Genomic DNA, 26,394 nt, shown 5'->3' on the forward strand with positions numbered 1-26,394 from the left:
CACTAGCCTAAAGTATTTGTTTAACTTCTCTGACATTTCCTTATTCCCTATTATAAACTCTCCTGTCTCTGCCTGTAATGGGACCACGTGTGCCTTTGTCATTCTTTTCCTTTTTACATACCTTTTGCAGCTTTTACATCCTGATGAGGTCACTGCCAGTTTTGCTGTTGGGCTTCCTGTTGCCCTCATTAAATTTGATAGCGTGTTTCTGAAATGATAAAAGAGGCTACTCAGATAGTAATACAATCATTAAAGTTTATTTAGTTTATTTTATTAGTGTCGCAAGTATGCTTACATTAACACTGCAATGAAGTTACTGTGAAAATCCCCTGGTCCCAATGCACCTAACCAGCATGTCTTTTGGACTTTGGGAGGAAACTAGAGCACCCGGACGAAACCCACGCAGACACAGGGAGAACTTGCAGCCTCTGCACGAGCAGTAACCCAAGCTGGGAATCAAATCCAGATCCCTGACACTGAGAGGCAGCTGTGCTAACCATTGTGCCACCATGCTGCCCATTTCATGCAGCAAGCACTGCAGTAATCATGAAGGTCATGGTTTTCTGTGAGTCACTTGAAATGGATGGTAGATATGGCCTTTCCAGCATTACCTATGCCCTGGAGTTGAAGTTTTGCAAAGAACAAAGAACAGTACAGCACAGGAACAGGCCTTTCAGCCCACCAAGCCTGCGCCAATCATGCTTCCCAACTGAACTAAAACTTCTTCTGGAGGCTGTATCCTTCTATTCCTTTCCTATTTATGTTTTTGTTAAGATGCCCCTCAAAAGTCACTATCATATCTGTTTCCACTATCTCTCCTGGCAGCGAGTTCTAGGCATCCACCACCCTCTGTGTAAAAAAAAAAAAAATTGCCTCTTACATCTCCTTTAAACTTTCCCCCTTTTACATTTATCTTATGTCCCCTAGTAACTGATATTTCTACCCTGAGAAAAATACTCAGACTATCCATTCTACCCATGCATCTCATAATTTTGTAAACTTCTATCAAGTTGCTCCAACCTCCAACATTCAAGTGAAAACAAACCAAGTTAGTCCAATTTCTCCTCATAACTAATACCCTTCATATCAGGCAACATCCTGGTAAATCTTTTCTGTACCCTCTCCAAAGCCTCCACATCCTTCTGGTACTGTGGTGACCAGAACTCTGTGCAATATTTCAAATGTGGCCTAACTAAACTTCTATACAGCTGCAACATGACTTGCCAATTTTTGTATTCATTGCCCCAGTTGATGAAGGCAAACATGCCATATGCTTTTTTGTCCACTTTATCCACTTCTGTTGTCATTTTCCGGGAACTGTGGACCTGTACACATAGATCCCTCTGAATGTTAAAGCTTCTAAGGGTTCTGCCACCTACTGTATACTCCCCTCCTGCGTTAGACTTTCTAAAATGCATCACCTTATATTTGTCTGGATTAAATTCCATCTGCCATTTCTCTGTCCGAGTCACTGGTCTCAGTAATCTGCTGACTTGGTCCATAGGGAGCTCTTTTTTTAAATATTTATTACCGTTTACTTTTATTTTTTGTCCTGCCTAATTCAGCTTATCCTGGCTTTCCAATTACTTTATGGAGGAGGATCGTTATCTTTGATTTGATTTATTTTTGTCACATGTACCAGAAGTATTGATTCTTGTGTGCTATACAGACAAAGTATACTGTACATAAAGAAGGAAATGAGAAAGTACAGACTGTAGTGTTACAATCATAGCTAGGGTGTAGAGCAAGATCAATTTAATGCGAGGTGGGTCCATTCAAAAGTCTGATGGCAACAGGGAAGAAACTGTTCTTGAGTTGGTGGGAACGTGTCCTCAGAGTTTTGTATCTTTTTACTAATGGAAGAAGGTGGAAAAGAACATGTCGGAGTTGTGTGGGGTCCTTTATTACGCTGGTTGCTGTTCTGAGGCAGCGGGAAGTGTAGACAGAGTCATTGGATGGGAGACTAGTTTGTGTGATGGATTGGGCTTTGTTCACAGCCCTTTGTAGTTTTCTGCAGTCTTGGGCAGAGCAGGAGCCATACCAAGCTGTCATACAACCAGAAAGAATGCTTTCTATGGTGCATCTGTAAACGGTGGTGAGAGTCGTAGCGGATATGCCAAATGTGATTAGCTTACTGAGAAAGTAGAAGCATCGGTGGGCTTTCTCAACTATAGAGTCAGTATAGAGGGACCAGAACAGGTTGTAGGTGATCTGGACACCAAGAAACCTGAAGCTCTCGACCAATTCCACTTCATCCCCATTGATGTAAACAGGGTTACGTCCTCCACTATGCTTCCTGAAGTCGGTGACTATCGACTTTGTTGAGATTGAGGGTAAGACTATTGTCATCACACTAGTTCACCAGATTCTCTGCTTCTTTCCTGTACTGTGTTTCATCATTGTTTGACATCTGGCCCACTATGCTGGTGTCATCAGCAAACTTGAAAATCAAGTTGGAGGGGAATTTGGCCACACGGTCATATGTGTATAAGGAGTATATTAGGAGGGCTGAGAACACAGCCTTGCGAGGCACCTGTTTTGAGGATGGTCATGGAGGTAGTGCTGTTGCTTATCCTTACTTATCTTGGCTACCAGCTTGAAGGTTGGAACAAATTTAACAAAATTGGGTTTTCATTTCCAAAGTTCAATCTTGAAAGAAACATTCAAATTAGGCCATTCAATCTCTGAAGTCTCTTGCACTATTCAGTTAGATTTGATTTGTACCTTAACTCCACTTACTTGTTTCTTGATCCATATTCCTTACCTGACGTTGATTTATCGATCTCAGCCTTAAAATTTTAATTGACCCACCATTCACAATAATTTGGGGGAATAAATTTCATGAAAAATTGTTTCCTGATTTCAGTCCTAAACAATATGGCTCTGATTTTATGGTTATGCCTGGATCTGAATTCCTTCATCAGAGGAACCAGTGTTAATGGCTCTACCTTATCAGATTCTGTTGGCATTTTATAGATTTCAATTAGCACACTCTTCAACATTCTGAACAAAAAAAATCAAGCCAAATTTGTGAAATGTGTCATAATTTAACACTTTAAGCCCTGATATAATTATAAAGCTTACGTACAAGGTTCCTTCGAAGGCCAAATGCATTCTCAAGGGCAATTGGGATAGGCAACAAATGCTGCTGTTACCAGTGACACCCTCATCCCATGAAAGAATTTTTAAAAAACTCCTTCCTAAGATTGCAAATATAAACTGAACTCACCATTCCATCTAGGACATGATCAAGACTTTGTACATCTGAAGCACAGCTCCCTAACCACCTTGGGGCAGATTTTTGCAAATATTGTCAGATGTCTGAACCTTAGAAAAAGATAGGCAAATTTAGTCCCGCACTCAAAGGGATAATTTTGCATGTTTTTCCCTTTTGAACATAGAACACTACAGCACAAACAGGCCCCTCGGCCCACAAGTTGCGCCGATCACATCTATACCTACCAAGCCATAGAACTATCTGTAACTCCCAATGCCATTAGATCCCATATACTCATCCAGAAGTCTTTTAAAAGACCCCAGCGAGTTCGCCTCTACCACCACCGACGGCAGCCGATTCCACTCACTCACCACCCTCTGAGTGAAAAACTTTCCCCTAACATCTCCTCTGTACTTGCTTCCCAGCACCTTAAACCTGTGTCCTCTCTCATAGCAACCATTTCAGCCCTGGGAAATAGCCTCCGAGAATCCACCCTATCTATACCCCTCAACATTTTATAAACCTCTATCAGGTCGCCCCTCAACCTTAGTCTCTCCAGGGAGAAAAGACCTAGCTCCCTCAACCTAAATTCATAAGGCATGCCTCCCCATCCAGGCAACGTCCTTATAAATCTCCTCTGCACCGTCTCAATAGCTTCCACATCCTTCCTGTAGTGAGGCGACTAGAACTGCGCACAGTATTCCAAGTGGGATCTTTTGGAAGTGCTCGCTTTGAATTTTAACACTCTGCTTCAACAAGCAAAGAAATGACATCATTTCGGGTCTCTTGTGGCTACAGCAATGTATGGGTGGGTTATGCTCTAATTTTCACTCACTGTTGTCAGGCTTTCCCCCTGCTGATATCCTGTGATCAGATTCTCTCTACATCGCAAGAGTCCCACCACACCCAAAGCACAGTTCAGAGTGACATTGATACATCGAGTTACTCAACCTATTCCTGGACTTCGATTTTCTAATAAATCATGTTGTTTAAAAAACCCACAAAATATCCCTTCCAATTCTGGAAATGATCATACCATATTATACTGTCATGATTAGTTTTCACTGCATTCATCAGGTGGATTTTAGAGTGACTAGTGTTACTATACACCATCTGTTACTAACACTCATTCACACACGCTACATTGTGAACAGCAGGTTACTCTCACAAATCAACTGCTCGTCAACTCCTACTTATCACATTTGAACACCATATTAATAAAGTTATTTACACACTAAGTGCATTGATCGTTACTCAACCTGCACAGACAATATTTAATCTCGTATACTTCCTTAGTTCAGAATCTTCCTGATACATTGTAAGATCAGAGGAACTTTACAAATTCTCTTCAGTTATGTAAAAACCTGTGCTTCTTTGGGATGATTTTTAAGTTTAATTTTACATTTCAAAATGGAGAGAAGATCAGGAGAATAAACTATAGTCCCAAAAAGGATGAATTCAGAGAAAATGCATGAAAATCAATTGTTATTTTCACCATCACTATACCTGGAGGTGTTCGCAATGGCTGATGAAAGTGGAAGGCAGTCTGATCAAATTTATTGTGGGATGCTCTTCGGGGAGCAGTGGTGACGCAAACTTAACAGATCTTCTGGGACCATTCTGGAACTGGTGTAGTGGTTCTCTAAATGTAGCTCCACATTTCCATCTTTGCTAAAATGCTGAAAAGAGTTTGTAAGTATGTTCAAGTGTTTTATTTATAAAAGTTTCCAATATCACAAAATACAGTCAGCCTATTTTAGCAGTAAAGTGCTTTCAGAGTATTTGTCATGAATGTATGCTGCAAAAAGTTGACTGCTAAAATATCTACTTAGGCAGCACATTACCAAGATATTGTGGAGCAGAAATATCCTTAAATGTTGCTGGAGTATAAGATATTCAAAAGCATAGTTTAATTTTGCAGCTAAGTCATTGTTTGTGGTCTGGCCACCCCAGGACTGTTATGGTCTCATAGCTGTAACCTTGATTTTTTATCAAGAGACGTCTCAATCTTGGCAATGCACTGGTCAGTGCTTTTGCCAAATCATCTCCAATGACTTGTGGTAATCTCTACCACAAATCTTCTGCCGAATAGATAGATATGAAGATGCACTGTTCCGTACGCTAAAACTACTGTTTCTCGCTCAATGTTGGTGTACTTGTTTTATATAAGGGACCAGGATTTTGAAGCAAATATTTCCTTTGCACTATGTATGTTCCCAGATCTGTCTGTGATAAATCTATCTCCAGGGTAGTTGTCTCCCTAGATTTATAAAATTACAATGTTGTTTTTTTCTAATAATGACTGTTTCAGTGCTTTGAAGCAGTTTTGGTAGTCTTTGTTCCATAGGAAAGGCACATCCTTTCCCAACAATTATCATGGCCATTAAGCTTTTTGAGTGAAGTTGGGAATGCATGGAGACTAGAAAATAAGATATCTAGTCAACTTTGAAGATCAACCTTGTCTTGAGTTGGCATGGCCTGAGTGTCCTCTATTTTACTTGTATCATGATATATATCAGTACTGGAATAAATCAGCATCAGGATTGCCAAGGCTGTACCTGCCATGTCAAAGTTGAGAAGTGGAATGTGAACCAACAGCAAAGTAGCTGAAAGAACATGTCCCAGGCTTGTGTTTTCAGCACCTTCCTTTACATAGTGAGGCATGAACGACTCATGAAGACCAAGAAAATCAGCTGAATAGCTTTCACCTCTGCTGCATCATACAAATATTGGGATTTTCTGGAAATGTGTGGGGACAAACTCATACAACTAAATCACTGCTTCCAGGAATCTGAAGAACCCCAGTATGCCTTTGTTAATAGGCTTTCAGTTGAGTCAGTTGGCTGAATGCTGCTTGTGAATGTGATGCAGATGGAGCCAAGTAGTTGGCATGAATTCCTATACCCATTTGCCTCCATTCCTGCTCCTGCCGGGGGCCAAAAATCCAACCCTTTGTTTTCACTAGGCTATTTTAAGACAGTGATGTCTATCCAGAATAGTTCATTTGGTAGATTTTTGTCTCCCACACAGAGTAGCAACAGCTTTTCCCAAGTGTCACTGCAATATAGGTTTATACCATACCCTTTTACTCTTGTTCTTTCCATTTAATATGGTAATCCAAAATAAACTATATTACCAAATTAATTAAATCATAAAGTGCTGGAAAAGCTCAGCATGCTTGGCAGCATCTGTGGAAGGAGAAACAGAATAAACATTTCCAGTCTTTGGATCCCCACAGATGCTGCCAGATGCACTGAGTTTTTCCAGCACGCTCCATTTTTATTTCAGATCTCCAGCATTCACAATATTTTGCTTTTAACTAAATCACTGTTGGGCTTCACTTTAAGTTCTAAACACATTTGAATTCATAAAATCCCTTATTGCTGTCTTACCTCTTTATTGCCATCTGTTTTTATTCTGCTCATAGCTTTACATCTTGCCTAGACATTTTGCATGTCTAGCAGCGTCAGATTAACTCAGCATGAATTGTGCATTTCCTTTTGCCTAGTCCAGATGTGTTTATGGGTGCACAATGCATTCATGTTCATTTCTTCCATTTCCTTTCCCCCTCGTGATTTTGACCAATATAACCATCTTGAAATATTACAGTGGAAAACTTTAAGTTCAGGAAGTGACTTTGGGTTAAACTAGGATAACTACGAAGTGAAAGTAGAAAATGCCACTTAGATGAACTTGTCTTAACTTGGAAAAAGAAAATGTCAGAAGATTTTTGACTTACCTAGTCCCACATGTTTAGATTTGAATTGAGTGGTTTGCCTCCTTCCTCAAAGCAGTGCCCTGTAACCAATCAATCCTGTACAATGCACTGAGTTAACCTTTGACCTGATCTTCAGATAAAGTAGCTTTTCAACTTCTTGGGATGAGGATGTGTAGCCATGTTGGGCCACCACTGATTAGCTTCTGCTATCTACAGTTGTGTGCCACCTTGTTCTACAAGAGTGTAAGTGCATATGGAGCAGTGTGTTTGAATTGTACAACTGTCATAGCTGAATAGCTGGCATTGCGCTCAAGATGCAAAATATGGTTCGGAGGAATGCAGCATTGCCAAGTTTGTGAGGGTACTGTGAACTTACGAATATGAAGGATGAGTCATGTTTGTTCAAGTTTTTTGGGAGATGAGTGAAGTATGGTGAATTGCGCAATATATGAGGCCAGCAGTTTGGATGCAAAATGTGGCATTTAAGAACAAATTCACTGACCTTGACCACTTGAACTTTTTGCACCACTGCATGCAGATCTTTGGGGCAATATTGCTTGTATTGATAGACTGGCAGTCTAGTCTCATTGCCTTCTGATGGTTTATCTGAAGGACATTGTGGTATCCTGTTGTCGGAGGACCACTCTCCTACCACATCCTCCCACACCATGGCCCCCAGTGCTGCGTCAGTGAACTTGGAGCACATTCCAACATTGAATTCAAGAATTTCAGATGATTAGCTCTACCCCATCTCAACCCCTTTGTTTTCATTTCATTTAATTTTTAACTATTCTCCACCTTTTATTTCTTTATTGTCTTTATTTTCCTTCTCCCCCCCCCCTTTTCCCCTATCTTATCCCCGCTTCCTTACCTTTTATTCCCCTTTGCCCCCTTTTTTCAATTTTACCTCTTTTACCAATATTTTACCAATTTTACCTCTCTCCCACCCAAATACAAACGAATAGTCTAGCTGGAAGCATGAACGGCGTAGGCTTGGAGGGCCAAAGGGCCTGTTTCCTGTGCTGTGTTGTTTTTCATTCTCTTTGTTCTTTATCTCCCCCCACTCCACACATCTTCATCTGTCATAACTTACCCTCTGATTTCAGCTTCTCTGCCGTTTGGCCATTCGCACCTTCTGTTCACTCTATGGACTGCCATTAACAGCCTTTCCTCTTGTTTTGTGGGTATGACTCATCTTTCATTCCCTCACCCTACAGTACAAGTATTTCCCACAACTCCCCTACAAATGTGAGGTAATGCATTTTGGAAGGTCTAATACAGATAGGAAATATACAGTAAATGGCAGAACCCTTAAGAGCATTGATAGGCAAAGGGATCTGGGTGTACAGGTACACAGGCCACTGAAAGTGGCAATGCAGCTGGAGAAGGTAGTCAAGAAGACATGGCATGCTTGCCTTCATCGGCTGGGGAATTGAGTTTAAAAATTGGCAAGTCATGTTGCAACTTTATTGAACCTTTGCTAGGTCACACTTGGAATATAGTGTTCAATTCTGGTTGCCACGCTACAAGAAGGATGTGGAGACTTTGGAGAGAGTACAGAAAATATTTACCAGGATGTTGCCTGGTATGGAAGGCATTAGCCATGAGGAGAGGTTGGAGAAACTTGGCCTGTTCTCACTGGAACGACGGAGGTTGAGGGACGATCTGATAAAAGTCTACAAGGTTATGATGGGCATGAACAGAGTGGATAGTCAGAAGCTTTTTCCCAGGGTGGAAGAGTCAATTACTAGGGGACATAGATTTAAGGTGCGAGGGGCAAGATTTAAAGGAGATGTATGAGTTAAGTTTTATACACAGAGGGTGGTGGGTGCCTGGAACTCAATGCCTGGGGAGATAGTGGAAGCAGATATGATAGTGACTTTTAAGGGCATCTTGACAAATACATTAATAGGATGGGAATGGAGGGATATGGTCTCCGGAAGGGTAGGAGTTTTAGTTCAGTCGGGTAGCATAGTGGAGGGCTGAAGGGCCTGTCCCTGTGCTGTAATTTTCTTTGTTCCCATTTTCTACGCATGGTCATCCTGACTCAAAACGTCAGCTCTTTACTCTCCTCAAAGATGCTGCCAAATCTGCTGAGATTTTCCAGCATTTTCTCTCTTGGAGCACACTCTTTGCTCTTGAACCGTTATTCTAAGTTATTTTTCCTTGGACACACTTTCCCAACCACTTGCAGCATCTTCTGCGGCCTGAATTTGTGCAAATGAACTTTAAGTGCTGCTGGCCTTGCACGAACTTGAGCTCCCTGCTGAGATATGAAACCACTCAAAAAATATGTTTAGTGCTGGGAAGCATACTACTCTCATTTAAGTTGTCACGCATTACAAAGTTCTTGCTTGTAGCAATCCCAGTGTCAAATATTTTGGAGATATTTAAATTTTACCTCACTTATGTGCTGCCTCAGAATTAAAGGAGCTAATATAAAGCTAAATCTATTTGTCGTCACAAAGTCCATGTAGTGACAAGCCAAAGCAGTATGAGATTGACTGCTTCAAGGAGTCTGTTTCTGTCTTCCTCTGGAGTTAAATTGTGTGCTCACTCTGGATTTAAGTTAGTGTGTCCAAAGCTTGAAAGAGAAAAGACTTTCATGTCTTCACAATATCTCAAAATATTTCATAGACAATTGTTTTTGTTGTGCAGTTGCAGTTTAGAAGGCAAACATATCAGTGAAGATCCCACAAAGAGCAGTGAGATAAAGGACTGCTTTATTGATTCTAGAGATGATGGTTGAGGGATAAATGTTGGCCAGGGCTTCAGAAAAAATCATTTGCTCTGGTTCAAAAAGTTCATGAGACTTGTTATGTCTTTCGGAATAGACATACAGGAACTAGAATGAATATCTGATCCAAGAGACAACTTGGCTAACAATCCAGCACTCTCAATTACTGCACTAAAGTGCCATCCTAGATAATATGTTTAATGTTGCCTTAGAATTTGATCATCAAAATCTACCAGTATCAGAGGTGAGAAGTTGGCACTGCTTGTATAGTTCATCATAGGACAAGGAAAGGAATGATATTAGTGTAATGGGAGGTGCTCTTTTAAGGATGGTTGAGACAAATCAGACAGCTGTAATTTGCAGCTGGTTGTGTGGACATGAGAGCATGTGATGCTACCACCCAATTGCATTTTCACGTTAGAGAAAACAAGTTTCAGTCTCAAAGCTAAGAAAATGAAATACATTTTACTGAATCTCTGTAACCTGAATACTCAGTAGAAAAGTATGGATTACATATTCTGCACAAATAATTTAAGTGACTTTGCTGAAGTCAGCAAACCAGTTCTTGGTTTCTCCTTGTTCTCGGAAATAAATCTGCGTTTTGTAGTTTACTGTTACATAATCTTCCTTCTCTGATGCAGAATTAAAACTGCAGCAGTTGGAATCATTCCCATAACAGATGTGTTTCATTGTCAGCCCTCAAATCCACTCTTAATTTGCTGTACTTTCTATTTTAAAAATGAGTGAGCGTGAAATCTAAAAGGACAAAGAATTGAATTGAAGGCCTTCAGATTCTTGTGTCTATACTGCAGCTTTTTTTTCATTTATTCTGTAAAATACCCACTCTGTATCCATTTGCAAAAGCCAATGTTTGCCAAAAGGCCATGCATAAATTTGCATTATTAGATATATTGTATACACAAACTCTTGATTTAGACTTTGAAAGCTTGGAAGATTAGTTTTAATGTGTGCTGAAAGATTGATTTTTTTTTGCTTATTTGCAGACATGAGAGAGAATATCATTATACTGGAATATGTAATTTATGGCATTTGTGTATTATTCTTTAATGTAATTATACATGATGGGACAATTCTCCAGGCCTGCTAGATGCCAGTAAGGATCACGATGGCACGTAACTCCCAACCCATTCCGCCAGCCCCAGTTGGTTCCCACCCATAGCGGGCAACGCAACCAGATAATTATGTAATCCCTCTAATGCCCCCTCCCTGTACCATGCAGGCATGAGGGTAACCCAACCTGACCCCCTCTGCCCCACCTTCAGGCCATGCGTCTTGGCACCCTGGTACTGACAACCTTGCCAGATACCTTGGGTCCTGGTCAGTGGCGGAGAGGGGGCCTGTTTCCGAGCATGGAGATTGGGATGGTGCTTAAAAATGGCGCCTTGATCTCTGAACAGCAGGGCTAGTTAGTAGGTTTCTTGGGATGCATGAATTTGAATCCATCAAGTGGGTGAATCCCACCTGACAGATACTGCCAGCAGCAGCAGGGAACATTCCAGTTTTCCTGCTGGTGTAGGTACTTAGTCCCAATCCAGGACAATCACGGCCCACATGTTATTGTTCTTCTTACCAACAGAACCAAGGTTTGCCAAACAGTTTTCTTGAACACAGTGGTCCTTTATGCGCTGTCCTCAATAAATTTAGTGCTATATCAGTTGTATTGTTGTTCAAGTAGCTGACAGTTTTTTGTTTCATTAAACCTTTTGTTGTCTTGCAGCTTTGTTTATTTCTGCCTTGTAGGTACAGTTTAATTTTATGTCATGGTATATCCGGTGGCTGATTACAACTGGCAATGGTATAAACCTTCACTATTTATCAATTAATTCCAGTTGAATGAGAATAAAGATGCCGTGGGCTTTGCTCACAAAATCCACAAAGTGAATTATATAGAACACATCCATATTTATCTTGGACAAATCACAAAAAATGCAATGTGAATTTGTTAAATGAATTGATAATTTTATGATTGATCATTTTCTGTATTGCTCACTCTGGAAATACCAGTTAATGTGTGCTAATAGGGCAAATTAGTAAAGCAATTTAACACATCCTGCAAATGGATTGGTAGGTTCTGGATTTTGCACAAAAAAGTATTTTGCTTTAACTCAAACAATCTGAAATGCAGCACAAGTTTTTTAAAAGAATTTTTGTGAATAAACTGTCCAATTTTTTTTAACCTACATTGAGGAAAACACAAAGACCAAAGACTACAAAGCAAGGAGACAAATAGAAATTGTGAGAAACTCATTACACCAGTTGACAAATAACATAGAGGAGTTGGGCCACCTATCATTCTTTCTCTCTCTCTCACTCCCTCTCTCTTTCTCTCTCTCTCTCTCTCTCTCTCTCTCTCCAGTGACCATGCCTTAAGGGGGCATTGGTGACCTTAGGCTTCCACGTGCCAATCCATGCCTGACAAGAGACTGGAGTGGTTTACTGGTGGTTCTGGCTGACCAGGAGAGACTCCTGCTCTTGCTGCCTGCCGTAGGCATAGTGGAAGGATTTGCAGGTTGATATTAATGTTTGAAAGTTTATTTATTATTGTCACGAGTAGGCTTACATTAATACTGCAATGAAGTTACTGTGCAAATCCCCTAGTCGCCACACTCTGGCGCCTGTTTGGGTACACTGAGGGAAAGTTTAGGATAGCCAATGCATCTAATCAGCATATCCTTCGGATGGTGGGGGGAAGCTGCAGCACCCAGAAGAAACCCACGCGGACGCAGGGAGAACATGCAGACTCTGCACAGATAGTGACCCAAGCTGGGAATCAAATCCGGGTCCCTGGTGCTGTGAGGCAGCAGGGACCCGGATTGTACCACTGTGATAATATTATCAAGTCCTGGAGTGGAATTTGAACCCAGAGCTTCTAGCTCGGAGGCAGAGATGGAAGAAGACATCCTACCACCTATCATTACTTGAAAGAAACAAACAAAATGGTTTAAATCAAGAATTGTCTTACTCTTATCTAGTACGATGCCTGCCATTCTCAGTTAAATTTGACATAATCCACTCTCAACATTTTGTATTTTACTATTGAGATTTGTGGCATTATCTAACTGGTGCCAGTGGACTTTTTTGCAATTTACTGAGAGATAACCAGTTTGTTTTATTCACTACATTACAAATAACATTTTGCTTTGTGACCCCTGCTGCTATGCAGTGCACACTGTCAAGGGATGTTATCTCAATGCTGTTTAATGATAAAAATGAAAGCAGCTATTGGTTATATTTTTATAGCAGTAGAATTTCTTTTCGGTGTTTAATTCGAAGTAAATGAAAGTAGCACCCTTTGGGTGGTTAGTATGCAGGTGACAGTGTGACACTTTACTGTCTCTGCAGCTTTGATGTGTGCAGTGCAATATGCTGGAATAGGCAGCCTACAGGTATCATCTCAAATGGGTAGAGATCATAGTTATTATTCAGTCTTTTGTTTGTACACAAAACATTTATTGAACTCTCAGAAGGTTATAGAGTTCAATTTCTGACCTTATTGAGACATTCTCCCTTAACTGAGAAGGTGGGGTGGGCAGGGCGGGGGGCGCGGGGTGGGGGAAGAGAATCACAAAGTTACTTTGTAATTTGCATGCTGTGTAATACTTAAGATTCTCTGGCAATGTTCAGTCAGGAAGAAGGAGATTGGGACACCTACTGCTGTTGGTGCATGACTTGTTTAAAGAAGTAATCTGTAACTGTAATGTTTTTGAGATTACATAGCCTTCTAATGATTCCTTTCTGTCTGGCCTTTTGGATTCTCATCCCAACAAGAGGATAAAGCAACCACTGCCAGACTACCGTTTATGCTGCGCACTCTTAGAACTCCTAGTAATTCGTGTCTCTGATTATCTTTTTCCACAATGTTGAGAATTATCCAGTCGCCACTTTCTAATGCCTCATATTAATTCTATAGAGGTCATGGATTAAATTGAATGAAGAAGCAAGCCTCCGTATTATCACTCTCATTGTGCATTGCTTCACTAAACTGATTATACTTGACAGACCGTGGAGAAAAATTAACTGCCTGCTTTATAATATTGGTCGTTGCCACCCTTGTCAGCATCTTGTAGACTCGCAGTACAATTGTTCCATCTGATTGCTCCTTCCACCCATTCTCCAAACAATAGGAACAAGACTTTTGCATGTGTTGTCAAAGTTACTGCACATAAACATTTGTATTGATAGAACTTTTTCCTCTTTGCAGGATGGTACCAGACAACGAAGGGAGAGGAAGAAAACAGTCTCCTTCAGCAGTATGCCAACAGAAAAGAAGATCAGCAGTGCCAGTGATTGCATCAATTCAATGATTGAAGGCTCAGAGCTTAAAAAAATTCGCTCAAATTCCAGAGTCTACCACCGCTATTTTCTTTTGGATGCAGATATGCAATCCCTTAGATGGGACCCTTCAAAGAAAGAACTGGATAAAGCAAAGATTGATATAGCATCAATCAAAGAGGTTCGAACAGGAAAAAATACAGAAATGTTTCGCACCAATGCTATTTATGATCATATTTCAGAGGATAGTGCATTTTCAATAATTTATGGAGAAAATTATGAGTCATTGGACCTTGTAGCTAATTCTGCAGATGTAGCAAATATTTGGGTTACAGGCTTACGGTACCTAATTTCCTATGGGAAGCACACATTAGATATGATAGAGAGCAGTCACAATAACATGCGGACATCATGGCTGTCAAGTGTTTTTGCTGCCGCTGATACAAAAGATTTAGGGTATATATCATTTAACAAAGCTGTGCAGCTTGTAAAGAACCTGAACTCTGGATTGAAAAATACCAAAATTGAATTGAAATTCAAAGAATTGCACAAAGCAAAAGAAAAAGTAGGAACTGATGTTATCAAAGAGGAAGTTATACAAGTTTATCATGAGCTTTGCACGAGACCAGAAATATATTTTTTGTTAGTTCAATTTTCAAGCAATAAAGAATTTCTAGATTTCAAGGACCTGATGATGTTTTTGGAGGCAGAGCAGGGAATGCCACATGTTACAGAACAAGTGAGCATGAACATTATTCAGAAATATGAGCCATCCAAAGAAGGACAAGAAAAAGGTTGGCTTTCCTTAGATGGTTTTACCAGGTACCTCATCTCACCTGAATGCCATATATTTGATCCAGAGCACAAGAAGGTTTGTCAGGACATGACTCAGCCAGTGTCTCATTATTACATTAATGCATCGCACAACACTTACTTGATTGAGGATCAATTCCAAGGTCCGTCAGATATCACAGGATATATTCGTGCTTTAAAAATGGGGTGCCGAAGTATTGAAGTGGATGCATGGGATGGAAACGACAATGAACCAGTGATCTACACAGGCCACACTAAGACATCACAGATATCCTTCTGCAGTGTAATTGATGTAATTAACAAATATGCCTTTGTTGCATCAGAATACCCTTTGATTTTATGTTTGGAGAACCACTGTTCATTAAGTCAGCAGAAGATAATGATCCAACATATAAAGCAAACCTTTGGAGACAAATTGTACACAAAACCCCCAAGCATTGACGACAATTACCTACCTTCCCCTGAAGCCCTTAAGTACAAAATTTTGTTAAAGGCAAAAAAGCTACCAGAAAATAGTGTAGGCCTTGCAGGTGATATTACAGACGAAGATGAAGGTGCAGAGATGGCAAAAAAGGTGGCAGGTGAGAATGCAGACCAGCAGAATGTAGTTCCAAATAGAAAATTTAAGCTTTGCAAAGAACTCTCCGACATGGTGAGTCTTTGTAAATCTGTAATGTTTAAAGACTTTGCTGACTCGCTTCAAAATCAGAAATTCTGGGAATTTTGTTCATTTAATGAAGTAATTGCTAGTAAACTTGCCAATGAATACCCTAAGGACTTTGTGAATTATAATAAGCATTTCCTTGCCAGAATATATCCAAATCCAATGAGGATAGATTCGAGCAACATGAATCCTCAGGACTTTTGGAAATGTGGCTGCCAGGTAGTGGCAATGAATTACCAGACACCTGGTTTAATGATGGATCTTAATATTGGTTGGTTCCGTCAGAATGGGAATTGTGGATACGTGCTTCGTCCTGCCATCATGAGAGAAGAAGTCTCCTATTTTAGTGCCAATACCAAGGATTCTGTGCCAGGTGTTTCTCCCCAACTATTACACATCAAAATCATTAGTGGCCAAAACTTTCCCAAACCCAAAGGCTCAGGTTCTAAAGGTGATGTAGTAGATCCTTATGTGTATGTTGAGGTCCATGGAATACCTGCAGACTGTGCAGAACAAAGAACTAAAACGGTTAACCAAAATGGAGAGAACCCCATTTTTGATGAGAGTTTTGAATTCCAGATTAACCTGCCCGAGCTGGCAATGGTACGATTTGTGGTTCTAGATGACGACTACATTGGAGATGAGTTTATTGCTCAATATACGATTCCGTTTGAATGTTTGCAGCCAGGATACAGGCACCTGACGCTTCAATCACTGACAGGTGAAGTTCTACCATATGCCTCGTTATTTGTACATGTGGCGATTACAAACCGCAGAGGTGGAGGAAAACCTCACAAACGTGGCCTTTCTGTGAGAAAAGGTAAAAGATCAAGAGAGTATGCTAACATGAGAACAATCTTGATAAAATCTGTGGATGAAATATTCAAGACTGTTATCCAGCAATTGCGTGAAGCAACTGATCTTCGAGAAAATATGCAGGTATGGTTGTATAAATTTAGCTTTTTACTCTTGTGCAATGTAATAAAAATTTGGATACATTGTTTTCCAATGGTTAATTTTATGGTATGATAGAAATGGGATGTAAACAACAACTGTATTTATATAACACCTTTAACATAGTGAAATATCCCAAGGGGTTTCACAGCAGCATCATCGTAAAATTTGGCACTGAGCCACAGGAGGAGACATTAAGGTAGATAACCAAAGCTTCTCAAACAGGTCTTAAGGAGCATTGAAAACAAGAATGAAAACTTTAAAATTGAGGAATTGTATAACTGGAAGTTAATGTAGTCCAGGGGTGATAGACTTGGTTAGAGTGAGGACAAGGTCAGGAAAGTTTAGAATGACCTCAATTTTGGAAGGTGGAATATGGGAAGCCAGCCAGGAGTGCAATGGAATAGCTAAGTCTCCAGGTATCAAAGGCCTAGATGAAGCAGCAGATGAACTGAGGCAGGGACAGAGTCGAGCAATGTTATGGTGGTGGAAATAAGTATGTGATCAAAAACTCATCTTGGGATCAAGAATGAAATCAAGGTTGTGAACAGTTTGGTTCAACCTCAGACATTTGCCATGGAGAAGGATGGAGTCAGCATCCAGAGCAGGCGTCATAATATGTAATTGGAGAAAAATTCTGCTCATTAGGAATTGGAAGTTGGGTGAACTGTCTTGACAGTTTAGAGACAGTAGAAGGGCCGGGAGATGACGGCAGTGAGGCATCAAAAATGCACATACCAAAGCTAATGCTATTTTTTTAGATGATGGGTGGAATTTTCCTGTCCTGCCCGCTACAGGAATCATAGCAGGGGGGCAGGTGGGGGGTATGGAAATGGGACCACGGAAAGGTCCATTGACTTCAGGTGGGATTTTCCATTTTTGGGGCAATTGCGCTGGAAATTCCCACCCAGTGTCTCTGAGGGGCAGCTTATAGATGAGAAACGGATGGGTGCCATGAATAATCCTTTGGTGACAATGGAGTGCTAAGAGCAGGTGATGAGACTGGAACCAGAAGAGTGCAGTCCCATTGAGCTAGAGGACATTGGAGAGGTGCTGAAGGAGGACAGTGGGCTCAACTGTGTCAAAGGGGATGAACAGGCTGTGAAAATGGAAGAGGGATAGCTTACTTTGGTCACGGTCACCGAGGATGCCATTTGTGACTTTGTTATGAGTTGTTTTGGATCTGCAGCAGGGATAGAAGTTTGACTGGAGGATTTGAAACATGGAGTTACAGGACAGACGGGCACAGTTGGGAGATGTTGAAGTGAAAAGGGGGATTGGCAATAGGGTAGGAATTTGCTAGGATGTTGGGAGTCAAGATTCTTTTGGGATGAATGATGATAATAGCAGATCGAGGAAAGGGAATCAGGAGCTGAGCAGAGCGAACTGTTAGAAATGTCTGTCCAGGAACCACTTGGAAGGATTCATTTTACACGCACAACAGACCTAAAAATGCTTCCTGAGCTATTTCCTATCACATCCAAGCTTTTTGCATGAGGCTGCTGCAATTTCAAGTTTCTTGGCCCCAATGTTCTAATAGCTTCATCTGGAAGATGGATTATCTTGCTGATGAGTGCTGCATCCTTCAGGCTCATCATTTTTAAAAATTCATTCAAAGGCTGTGGGCATCATGGCTAGGCCAGCATTCACTCCCCATCCCTTATTGCCTTTGAGAAGATGGTAGTGAGCTGCCTCCTTGAATCAGTGTAGTCCACGTGGTGTAAGTACACCCACAGTGATGTTAGGGAGGGAGTGCCAGGATTCCGACCTAGTGGGAGTGAAAGAACAGCGATATATTTCCAAGTTAGAATGGTGTGTGACTTGAATGGCAGTTTGTAGGTGTTGGAGTTTCCATGCATTTGTCTTTCTAGAAGTTAATGGTTGTGTATTTGGAATCTACTGTCTAAGGAGCCTTGGTGAGTTCCCACAGTGCATCTTATAGATGGTACACACTGCTGCCACTGTTTATCAGTGGCGGAAGGAGTGAGTGTTTGTGGATGGGATGCTAATCAAGTGGGTTGCTTTGTGATGAGAGAGTATTGTGCTGTGGAGAATATTACATCACACCTCTGACTTGTACCTTGTAGATGGTGAACAAGCTTTGGGGATGTTGATAGCAGGGGATTTGGTAATGTTTATGTCATTAAATGTCAAGGGACAATGGTTAGATTTTTTCTTGTTGGAGATGGTCATTGCCTGACCCATTTTAATGCCTTACTCTGGAAATTGTTCAGGCTCCACTGCAATTGGACATAGATGTGGACTGCTGTGGCTGTGCACTCATTTAAGAGGGTGATTCCAGAGAAAGTTAATAGTTATAGACAACTTTATTATAAAAGTTTTATTTCCAATAGCTTCCACTCTTTCATTTAGAAATTATCCTGAATGTTCTGGAGAGTTTACCTAATGTAAGTTTAAATATCCTCGGAATTCTGCAGTTTGGTTTCCATGATCAAAATTGGCTTCATAAACTATGTTACCCCTTGATGATCTGCTATTAAAATATATTTTAACATACAAATAATTTTTAAATGACATTGCCACTTAACCAGATTTTTTATCTATAAAATTGGAAACATAGGCTGGAATTCTCTAGCCATTTGCACGCTGCTGCCACTACCAGCAAGAACAGAGATTTTGGCGTTCAGCCAAATCCCCTATCGCTGCAACGGGACTGGAAAAGCCCAGCTATAGGCAATGTCAGAGAATCCAGGCTATTGTGTAATATTCATGCATTGTTGGCTGGTGTACTGAAACAGAATTTTTAAAATGAAGACATGAAAGAAAGAAATGGGAGAAGGGAATTATGAAAATCCTAAGTATGTTGGAAAATAACTAATTTGATTAGAAGAATATGTAAGAAACTAGTTTCTTAAAACTTCCAATGTGGCAATTTATTTATTTAGTTATGTGCCATAGCAACCTAAAATCATTTCTTGCTCACTTTTACTTGCATCTACGTCTTTATGACTATATGGGAGGGATGGGAGATGGCAATTTCTTCTCATATATTATCTATTCTATTACCTAATCAGGAAATTTGTTGAAATGGGAGCAGTGATTTTTCATTCCTCGATCATTACAGGATAACACCCCAGTTCTGCTTGGTTTTAATTCTTGCAATTCAACAAATTACTCACATTTCACCAGTCACTAATTACATTTCAGTCTTAGTAAATGGATTAGTTTTAAATCAAGACCATTCTTAGACAATTAATGTAAGATTGAATGGAATTGAGACAGGCGTTCTTTTGCACAGATGATGCTATCTAATTACTTAGCTTTGTATCTAAACCAACACAGAAAATGCAGAATTTATGCACAAGTAGGATTGTCAGCATTTTTAAACAGGCCAGATTAATCGAGAGTAACCATTGGTCAGAGTTCCTTCAAAGCTTCCCTTTAAAAGGATAATATAGATAATAAAATGTTTTTATTTTTCTCGAATCATTACCAGCGTATGGGTGATTAAGACGTGGATGATTAATCAACTGATTGATTAGAGTATTTGTGATGACATGTTCAAAAGCTTGACAACAGAAAAATTCAGACAATCAGCTTGATATCTTCTGCACAATAAGACAGGTTTACTTAAACTTTGCCTAAAACTTTGTCCATATAAGAAGCAATAAAATTTTTCTCCATATTGCATCCACTGCAACAGTTTAAATGTGTAACATGAACATCTGTCACTATCTTTTTGAGAAATTCTGTTTCAAGTGAGACTTAATGATTAAAAGATAGTTCTGTTTTCTTCTGGGGAACCAACATTTGCTAAATATGAAATTCACCAACAACTGAGTTAAAGGTTGAAGCAATTTGGCAAAATAACAATGAAAGAAATCTAAATAATACCTCTCAGTAAAAGATTCACTGTAATCCCATTCCAACCCACTACTTACATATATTGCTCATTGCCCTGCCTATATTTCACCTCAGTGGCCAATCTTGAGAACATATTAGCATCAAACATAGAATTTAATATTAAATCTGATCACATTGTACCTCCTTTAGAGATTAGATGATTGTTTCTTTCTTTGCTGAATGCAGTAAGGGTTGAGTTCCAGTGCCATATGTTAGGGATAGCTCCAAGAAGCCATACTTATTCTTCATATTGAAATTTAAGCAGAAATAATCATTGACTTGCCAGTCATCTGTTTTCTGTGGTCAGAACCGTCACTTATAGTAAAAGAAGAAATTGAGATTCTGAATGCAAACTGTATCTTGGAGCTGCTGATGTATCTAAAATAAGTTAATTTTTTTTATTCATTTGTGGGACATTGGCGCCACTGGCTGGCCAGCATTTATTGCCCTTGTTGCCGAGGGCAGTTGCGAGTCAACCACATTGCTGTGCTCTGGAGTCACATGTAGGCCAGACTGGATAAGGATGACAGATTTCCTTCCTTAAAGGACATTACTGAACCAAATGGGTTTTTCCAACAATCGACAATGGTTTCGTAGTCATCAGTAGATTCTTAATTCCAGACTTTTTAAATTGAATTCAAATTCCACCAGCTGCCATGGCGGGATTCAAACCTGGGTCCCCAGAACATTAGCTGAGTTTCTCGATTAATAGTCTAGCGATAATACCACTAGCCATCACCTCCCCAGCTGTGGTTTTTATTAAAAAATAACTATTACTCAATCAATGCAATTGCACAATTTCCTTGTGCCAGTGTTTCTCTTGAAGGCAGCACCACAAGCATTCGGGGAAAAACTCCTGGAGAATGAACCTCAATACACTGGACAGTGTCCAGATGGCTGAAAAGCATTTCACCACCAATTTCTGTTTTCCCAACTCTCAATGTTTGGAGGAGAGCAAAGAAAAATGCTTCAAAGATATTCTGAAGCTGTCCTTGAAGCACAGCAGCATTTGACTACAAGGAGATTGCTTCCAGTCACTCAGAATGATGACAACTTGTCCATCAAATTACATCACACTTTGAGTTACAGTGTCTTATTAATAAGACAGACTGACAGCAAAGCTGAAAAATGGAGGTTGACATACATGCTGAGCACTGACTAAAGCAAGTGTCGAGAAATGGAATTGTCTTATACACTTGTACGTCACAATCTACGGTAAATCTTAGGGCATTTTGATAGTGAACGCTCCTTTTGTGCTGTAAACTTGTGGATCTATAGACCATGAGAGGAGAACAGGTTAGTAAGATTAGGTTTTGATCGCTGCAGCAAAGAAGCTCAACAAACACAGGCTGAATTGTCTCCTACTGTGCTGTAAACTGTACTGATTCTATAGTTCCATTCATACATTACTTGTGAGCCAGATCTTGTCTTCACCCTAAATCCATACTTACAATCAGAGACAAGATGTCACTGATCCCTGGCTGATTTATATCCTTTTTCCCTCCGTGCTCCAAGGGAATCTATTCCAATTGTAGTGACCTTAATTGCCTATCTAACCGAAATGGGTTGACTCAACACACAACCCCTTCGGTTGTCCTAATTTTTAATGTGCGTAGCAATTGGCACATTGCACGTTAGCTACTCACAATATCAGGATCCTACTAATGCATGCAGCCCATGAACAATGCAGGTAGCATAGATATCATGTCAAAGAATGAGCAACTTCAATCTAGCATGATGCCTGCAATGCAGTGCATGGCCATGTCCCAATTGCGTACTGTGTTCTCCATACTAAGTTTTGGGGTTAGCAAATATCCATTATTAATTTTATGGGATGTGGACTTCACTGGTTAGAGCAGCATTTATTGCCCATTCCTAATTGCACTTGTGAAGGTGGCGTGAGCTGCTGCCTTGAACTGCTGCAGTCCCTGTGGTAAAGATATATCCACGGTGCTGTTAGGAAGGGAGTTCTAGATTTTGACCCAGCATCACTGTAGGAACAGTGATACATCTCCAAGTCAAGATGGTGAGTGGCTTGCAGAGAATTCCTGCAGGTAATGTTCCTATATACCTGCTGCCCTTACCCTTCTAGATGCTAGTGGACATAGGTTTGGAGGTGCTGTCTAAGGAGCCTTTGTACGTTCCTGTAGTGCATCTTGTAGATGTTGTATACTGCTGCTACTGTCTGCCGATGGTAAAGGGATTTAATGTTTGTGGGTGGGGTGCCAGTCAGGTGGGTTGCTTTGGTTGGATTGTGTCAAGCTTCGCGAATGCTGTTGGAACTGATTTCATCCAAACAAGTGGTGTATTCAACCACATGTCACACTTCTGACTTGTGCCTTGTATATTGTGGACAGGCTTTAGCAAGGCAGGAGGTGAGTTTCTCACCACAGGATTCCTAGCCTCTGACCTGCTTTTGGGGCCACAGTATTTATTTGGCTAGTCCAATTGAGTTCCTGGTCAATGGTAACCCTCAGGACGTTGATTGTGGGGGACTCAGTGATGCTAATGCCATTGAATTTCAAGGGGCAATGGTTAGATTCTCTCTTGCTGGAGATGGATATTGCTTGGCACTTATATGGGGTGAATGTTACTTGCAACTTGTCAGCCCAGGCCTGGATATTGTTTAGGTCTTGTTGCATTTGGGCATGGACTGCCTCAGTATCTGAGGAGTCACGAATGATGCTGAAAATAATGAAATCATCAACGAACATCCACTCCTGCCCTTATGATTTCTCACCTTGTGTGCTTTAATCCTAAACGCCTTTTACCTCCATATTATACAATGAACTTATATATTTAACAAAATTTATATTTATCTATCTTTACAATGCAATGTCTTCAGCCATAAAATTCATAATTCTCCAGTAATATCACTTAAAGCAGAAAGGCAAGATTTTCAAGAATACTGATTAAATCAGTTCTGTCTGCAAACCTTTCCTTTGTTCTTTATTAGAATAATGTGGAAACATGTCTGTGTTCTCAGTTGAAAATGCTGGGTCTGATAGGGTTTTGCTGCCTAATCATTTTAATGGATGTAAATTGCATTCTGAGGCACACAAAAATGGAGATTTAAGTCCAAAGTATTTATTTTATTAATCACAGAGGCAATTGTTGATTAAATTATTCTTTCAAATATATTTTGTAGAAAGTAGCTAAAATCGGTGCTTATCAAATCTAAGAGTAAGAAGGTGACTTCTGTGACGCATTTTTGGAAGAGTTTCGATTTATCAGCTTGACATCCAAATTACTTTTTCTATAAAAAAAATGTAATTTAAGATAATTTGTCAAATAAATACCAGCGACAAATGCCAGCATAGATTTATAAATGGGATATTGTGTTGTAAATTCATTGTTTTTAATTTGGCAATTGGCCCCATTAATAACTCAGTCCTTCAAGCAGATACAAGACATGGTTTAAAATTAAAGTGATAGTGCCGAACACGCCCATATTGTGATCTATGATTAGTGTCTCTGTGCAAAATTGGGATTCTATATTCAGTTGATGCTTGGTCTGCTTTGGAGGGTGAGGAACTATTATCTCTCCTGTATTGTGCCGTCTCAAGGGAGACTAGCTTTGTTAAACCATGTGGGTGTTAACTTTGTTTTCCCTTGGTTCAGAATTCTGTGTATTAGATAAACATTTCTGTTATTGTTTAATTTGCTTAAATTTTAATGTTTCGTTTCTTCTGCCTGCTGTTTTCATGGTTATGCTACATGCCAATATATTTTGCCAAAACAGTTAATCATGCTGGTCTCTGTCCACTTTGGATTTTGGGTAGCCTACTATGAGGTATATGAGAACAGTCTGAGAGGACCCAGGCCTAGAATTTCCCTACCCCTTTTTCTGAGAATGTATTTAACATTCACTTGGCATCTGATTTCATTATTGGGCTGAGATGAACAATTAATAAGGCTAGATTTTCCACTTGGTTTTAATTAAACTGATGGAAAACCTTTACTGAGGAAATATAGGTGTTACCTAAGTCATACTGCTATACAAGCACAAACACAACAGCCTCATTGACTTCCTCAAAATCCTGGAAGATATTGTACATTTTCGTTCTTCCAAAATATTCATCTCCAGATGTAACTTTTCTACTGATAATTATTCCTTCTTAAGATTGAGTTTTAAACACGGTTAATGCACTTGAATGTGGCTATAGTCCAAGTTAATTTCAATTTATCTGTTATAACCTCTGGATAATCCCCTAAAAATACATTATGGGGGCGATTCTCCCAAAAAAAATTCTAAATGTCCAATTTGCATAAAAGCTGGAGTAAATCACGCTGATTTTTTTCAGCGGGAGTTTCAAAACGAATCTCCCACACTCTGTGCACTGCAGAGTGCACTCGCCTGAATCACTCTAGAATTCAGTTCCAGGCCTATTCCTGTTGGAGAGGCTGGCTGCATAGCACTGAGTGGACCACTGTGCCTGCGCTGATCTATCAGCACCGAGATTGGTCCATGTGCAATGACCCCTGACTGCCTTGCAATTGCTGGCCAGCTTGTGCGCAGGCCAGCCCCGCCATCTCCGCATCGCGGATGTGTGACCTCCCCCTCTTCCCCCGCCTCACAGCCCGATCATTGGCCCCGTCCCGACTAACCTACCCCCCCCCCCCCCACCGCACCACCAGCCTACCTGGTCTGCCTCAGTCCCACTCAACCCCCCTCTCCCTGGCAGCCCTGATCTCCCACCCCGCAGTGCTGATGGCCCTGATCACTGGCCTTCCTCCCTCAGTCACTCAGCCCAATTGCAGAGTAGCAGCAGGACCCCCTCCCATCCCCTTTGATCCCACCCCCCCGCCCCCAATTAGGCCCTGCCACCTTGGTACTGCCCTATGCCTGGTGGGCAGTGCCAAAATGTCCTGGACATTGGCACTTTGGCAGTGCCAGGGCATAGGATGGCATTGCCAAAGTGGCAATGCCCAGGGGATACTCCCCTACCACCCGACCCTCTGGGGGGGGGGGGGGGGGGGGGGTGCCTTGATTGCCCCTCCCCTTCACTCCAGCAGAGTCAGGCTGCCAGTTCCCTGCAAGTGGAGAGCTATACTAAACCCTGCTGGAAGTACTTCTGGCAGGATGGAGAGCTAATGAGCCCAGAGACTTCAGTCCTGGGCCTGCTAATAGCATTTAAATTATATTAAAATGAGCTGCTAAATACATTAGGCAACTCTGTGCCGATTTCTGGCACAAAGCTGACGGCATCAAAACTCCAACGCTGGGAGACGCATATAGGCTGTGCTGCCCAGCGGAGAACGCACAAAACAGCTTCCGTGCGAGTCTCCCAGCTCACTGCGCTAAAAAATTAGCGCTGCAGGATGGGAGAATCGCCCCCGACACTTAAGCCACTTGATGCACACTGTTAATGGTATAGCAATTGTGTTTAATGATATGCAGATGGAGGGCATTAATGGAGTTTCACTTGAGCACATTGAAACTATGGTGTTGAGTCAGGAGTACTATACTTCTAATGTCTCGCTGTTTAAGTAAATGTAAGACTGAGTGAAGATCAACTCAAGTACCATCCTTTGCTGGCTGACTTTCCGGAGTAGAACATACTCATACCAGTGTTCACAGAAATTGTTAGTCAGGTCCATAATAAAACATTATTGAAAAGGTGACGTGAGAAAGGAAGAATTTGCAACTATACAAAAGTAAGAACTTCAATTTCTACAGTGTCCTTCATGACCTCCCAAAGGATATTCCAATGTTCTTTACATGTAATTTTGAAGTGAAGCCACTATTGTAATGCAGGAAAATGTGTCAGCCAATTTGTATACAACAACTTCCCACTGACAGCAATGAGGTAATGGTGAGAAACAGTTTTTACTATTGACAGTTGAAAGATAAGTACTGGATGTCAGATAAGCAGTCTGACAGCACGGGGGAAGACAGGAAGTCAAGGGTGATGATGGAGAGATGGAGCTAGGGTCAGCAACAAACAGATGGAAACTCACAGATAGGGAAGAGAAGAGAAACTATTTATGCATTGCTGAGCAGGAGAACTATTGAGTTATGATTGTTATCATCCTTTCCCCAACTCTCTCAGCTCAGGAAATGCTGAGGTCAATTTTATTGTTCAGCTCTGTGGACTTGCTTATTGAACACAGAGCAGCCATCTTCCTAGTCT

General features: G+C 40.7%; 1 protein-coding gene across 1 annotated transcript in view; it reads left to right on the forward strand.

Moving 5' to 3' along the window:
- The window catches only part of plcl2 (phospholipase C like 2), a 259,438-nt gene that overhangs the window by 134,144 nt on the left and 98,900 nt on the right, over positions 1–26,394 (forward strand). The window contains exon 2 of the mRNA XM_080209629.1: positions 13,895–16,381. Coding sequence (XP_080065755.1) covers positions 13,895–16,381 — 2,487 coding nt within the window. The remainder of the gene's footprint in view (positions 1–13,894; positions 16,382–26,394) is intronic.

Source organism: Carcharhinus amblyrhynchos, chromosome 2, assembly GCF_965287045.1.
Source record: "Carcharhinus amblyrhynchos chromosome 2, sCarAmb.v2.hapA, whole genome shotgun sequence".
NCBI lineage: Eukaryota > Metazoa > Chordata > Chondrichthyes > Carcharhiniformes > Carcharhinidae > Carcharhinus > Carcharhinus amblyrhynchos.